This window comes from Hipposideros armiger, unplaced genomic scaffold (genome assembly GCF_001890085.2).
Source record: "Hipposideros armiger isolate ML-2016 unplaced genomic scaffold, ASM189008v1 scaffold_24, whole genome shotgun sequence".
NCBI lineage: Eukaryota > Metazoa > Chordata > Mammalia > Chiroptera > Hipposideridae > Hipposideros > Hipposideros armiger.
In genome coordinates, this window is record NW_017731374.1 from 3,824,924 (window position 1) to 3,828,924 (window position 4,001).

General features: G+C 39.8%; 1 protein-coding gene across 1 annotated transcript in view; it reads right to left on the reverse strand.

Moving 5' to 3' along the window:
• The window catches only part of SVEP1 (sushi, von Willebrand factor type A, EGF and pentraxin domain containing 1), a 177,261-nt gene that overhangs the window by 39,431 nt on the left and 133,829 nt on the right, over positions 1-4,001 (reverse strand). Inside the window, 3 exon segments of the mRNA XM_019635789.1 lie at positions 32-128; positions 545-712; positions 3,240-3,587. Coding sequence (XP_019491334.1) covers positions 32-128; positions 545-712; positions 3,240-3,587 — 613 coding nt within the window.

Below are 4,001 nucleotides of genomic sequence, written 5' to 3' on the forward strand. Positions count from 1 at the left end.
AAGCAGATCGCCAGCTGAGTAACCTCTGTACCTTTCTCTGTACCTCACAGGGTTTTTGTGGGGATCAAAGGAGACAATGAGCGTGAAAGCTGTTTGTGGTCTGCTTCCTAGTTTTTCAAATGTTATTTCTGAATTAAATGAGATCATTAAAAAAGTAAAAACCCGAATTTGGTTATCTTTTATACTTGCAGACATGTCATCTTTATGTTATCACTTAAAGGCTTGCCTTCGGGTTTGCAAATGCCTCTTTGAATGTGCCTTTTGCATCTTTAATTAAACCATAAAGGTACTTTGCCCTGCATTGCCCAATGTCCATTACTCAAGGCCTAATTTGATAAATTACTCTAATTCCAGGAAAACATTGTTCCCACATGACAATACGCTCCCTTTATGCTGTCAGGAAATAGGAGCATAAAGCTCTCTTTGGCATTGGCTGTCAGGAAATTCAATCGAGTGTTCAGTGGAGCACAACGCCATAGTTTGGGAGCACCCACACCCTTGGCAGCTCCCAGTGCTCCTTGCCTTCACGGGTTGGGTTACTCACCCTTCTTTGCAAGTATAAGTGACAGTGTTCCCAAAAGTGAAGTTACTCCCGGTGATGACAGCATCTTTGATGGCAGGCGGCTCCCCACAGAAGACAAGATGACAGGTAGGTGGCGCTCTGTCCCAGCTGCCTGACGCTGAGCATCCAATGATGGAAGGGCCCTGTAAGCTACAGGAAAGGACACCAGCTACAATATTTCATTGGCTATTTATTTACTTCTATGGAGATTGAAATAGGAAGGACTTAGAAGAGACGAGGGGACACTTGAAGAATATGAATACATAAATATACAGTTTCTTCATATTTTATTGCTTTATGTAAAAGCAAGGGAAACCTGAGCAGGCCACAGGCCCCCTGAAACCATAAATGAGCTAAACCAACATACCGACTCGGTGCAAAATAAAATGTTGTCAGTGGTAGTGTTATAGGGCACTCCAGACCTTGTGAGTGGGTTACATGGATGGGAAGGGGTTAACAGGCTGGCTAGGAACCAGTGGAAAGGGAGATAGACACCCAGGAAAACTGAGACACTCAGAATAACTGAGGACACAGGGCACTGTCCTTGCCATGAGCTTGGGATCTGAACTGTGCTGCTCATGGCTTTGACCTCTGGTCTTCCTTTGATTTCACTAACCTCGCATCCTGTGGCTTATCCACCTTCGCTTGCCAACCCAATTCTGATTGCCTGTGTTACTCACTCCCCTTTCTGTGCACTTGATCTGTTTCACTTCAGATCCTGTTGGTCAAGTCAAGTGTCTGATCGCAGCCTTTCTCTATTGTCCCTTCTGTTTGAACACACACACACGTGCGTGCAGACAGACAGACACAGACACACACACACACACACACACACACACTACAGTATTAAGGTCCCAGTCCCTTACCTTGACATGCTTTATATAACATCCCATGCAGTGCTGAGTATAAGCTTGGTAAGGTGTTTACCGAAAAATGCAGGCACTGTCTTCTGCTTCACAACACTTTTTCTTCCATGGTTAATATCTAAATGTTGATAGCAATTGAACTAGAGCTCCCAGAGTCAAGGTTAGATGGAATATTTCCCTGGACATTTGCTCTAAGCTAGGTCTCAGGAAGCATACACATTTCAGAATATCTTTTCCATTTAGAAACTTATGCAAATGAAACCTAATGAATAAATAATGACTAATGGTATTGTAGGAAGCTAGGCTGGTGTCTATGGACTTTACCTGTATCCATTCTCACAGGAATATGATGCAGTAGAAAGGTAGGTAAGCCCACTCAGAATATATTTCCCATGTTTTATGGTTTCGGGGCTTGAACACTTGACCAGTTCACACACGGGAGGAGAATGACTCCAAGAACCGCTAGCAAGACAGGAGGATTCTTTATTANTTATTAACCCTTCTTGTTTTAGAAGAAAAACCTAAAAAGAGGCTTAAGAGAGTGGCATACTAGATATTAAAAGAGCTGCAATTCAATAAGAGCAACAGAAAGTATTTTTACTTTCTGCACCAGTAAATAACTGTTTTCAATGAAAAACAATGATCAAAGCTTTATCTTAGCATATTCAGGAATTGGCATTTAAAGGTCTGTATTGGAGAAGAATAAAAAGGGAGACATTCTATCAGGATTTTGAGGTGTCAGTGACCCTTCTTTCCCTCTGAGTTTCTTACTGAGAAGAACGTGCACACAAGGATGAAAAGGAAAATGGGAAAGAAGTGATAATTTTGTTAATCTGGGCAAACAGCTGAAATGTGCAATTTTTTGGATAAAAGTTGAATTTGAAAAGCCACGTTTAGGGCAGGAGGCAGAAAGGACACTTCTTGCTCCTTTCCTTCCTTGCCGTTCGTCTTACTACTCCAGTCTCCTACAGTATCTGTTCTTCTATCCTAAACTTGAGAGTGGACCTTTCCCCCTTCATTCAAGGAAAGGCCCACCCAAAACACAACACCAACATAAGAAAGAAGAACAGGTGAGACAGAAGCAAGAACGTGTGTATGCACATGCAATGAGCAGGCCTGGGTAGCTCACAGAGCGTGCAGGGCAGTGGCCTGTGTCAGGCAGCCCCATGGGACAAAAGGGACGTTCAGAGGGCTGCGGAGGAAAATAGGCCCTAACCATCTGAAATTTGGCACACACTAAAAACAAACTATAAAGGAAACAATTGATAAATATCAAGTACTATCTAGCAATGTTAAAAATATGCATATCCCATGACCCAACAACTCCAGCTCTTGGCGTCTTGGCTAGAAAAGAAATAGTCTTACTTATATGTCAGGAGACATGTGCAAGGACAACTTACTTCAGCAAATAAAGTGAAAATAAATCAACCCTCTACCAGTAGGGAAATCGGCAACTCAGAGATAGTTCATTCTCACAAGGAAATACTAGACAGCAGCTAAAATGAATGCTGTTGATTTATATGCATCAATAGAGATAAATGTAAAAAACATAATGTTAAGTAAAAATCAAGCTTCAGAAAGATAGAATACAAAGCAACATATACAAAAATTAGAACGTATATCAAGAGAATATTTGTTTACGGGGATACCCATATGGGATAAAGACAAAAATGCACATTTGTTACTTTGGGGAGGTGAGTGAGGAAGTGATGAGAATGGCTTCTAGTTACACCTGTAATATTGTATTTCTTTTATGAATAGAGAGCTACAGTAACTGTGGTAAATATTTAACACGCACTTTTATCCTANCTTATTCCATTTGCCAGATTTCTGGCATGTCCAAGAATTATCACCAATAAGCTCATAACCCTCATTACAGAAAAACAGAACCTTGGACCCTACTTCAAAATGTTCTCCTTTCATGTAGCCATTCTGGATTGGAGGAGGTTTTCCACAGTTGAGAGGGATGCATGACAGAGGGGATTCACTGTGCCAGTGGCGATTGGCTTGGCAGACAAATACAGGATTTCCAGCTGACTCATATCCTGGGTTACACCGATATCTCACTTCACTCTCAAAGATCCTGCCAGTGATATGCTGCAGAACAGGGAGAAAACAGTTAAGTACAATTTGCATAACAGAGAATATAACTGAACACACTGAATGGCAAAAACAAACTAAACTAAAATTTCTACTTTAAAGTGAATTAACTAAGATATAAGCAAATAAGGATTTATGTTTTTTTTAATAGGTCCACTCTATTTGTTTTTAGTAAGTGAAAAGGACAGTAGGAAGTCAAATTAGATAATCTCTACTGCAGAAATGTTTACCACAGTGCTTAGCCCATAAATAAAAGGTTAATTGTCTTTTGATTGATTGATTATAAATTGATTGAATTGATAGAGCAATACTAAAAATTATAAATGACTTTGTAAGTTAAAAAAATCGTGTTGACCAAAACAATACTATAGTTTCTTGTTTTAATCACAGAAAAAGAAATACAGTAATATACATTTATTTGTTAATTGTGTTGGATTATAAAAAAAGCCAAAAAAATATTTTTCATGGATATG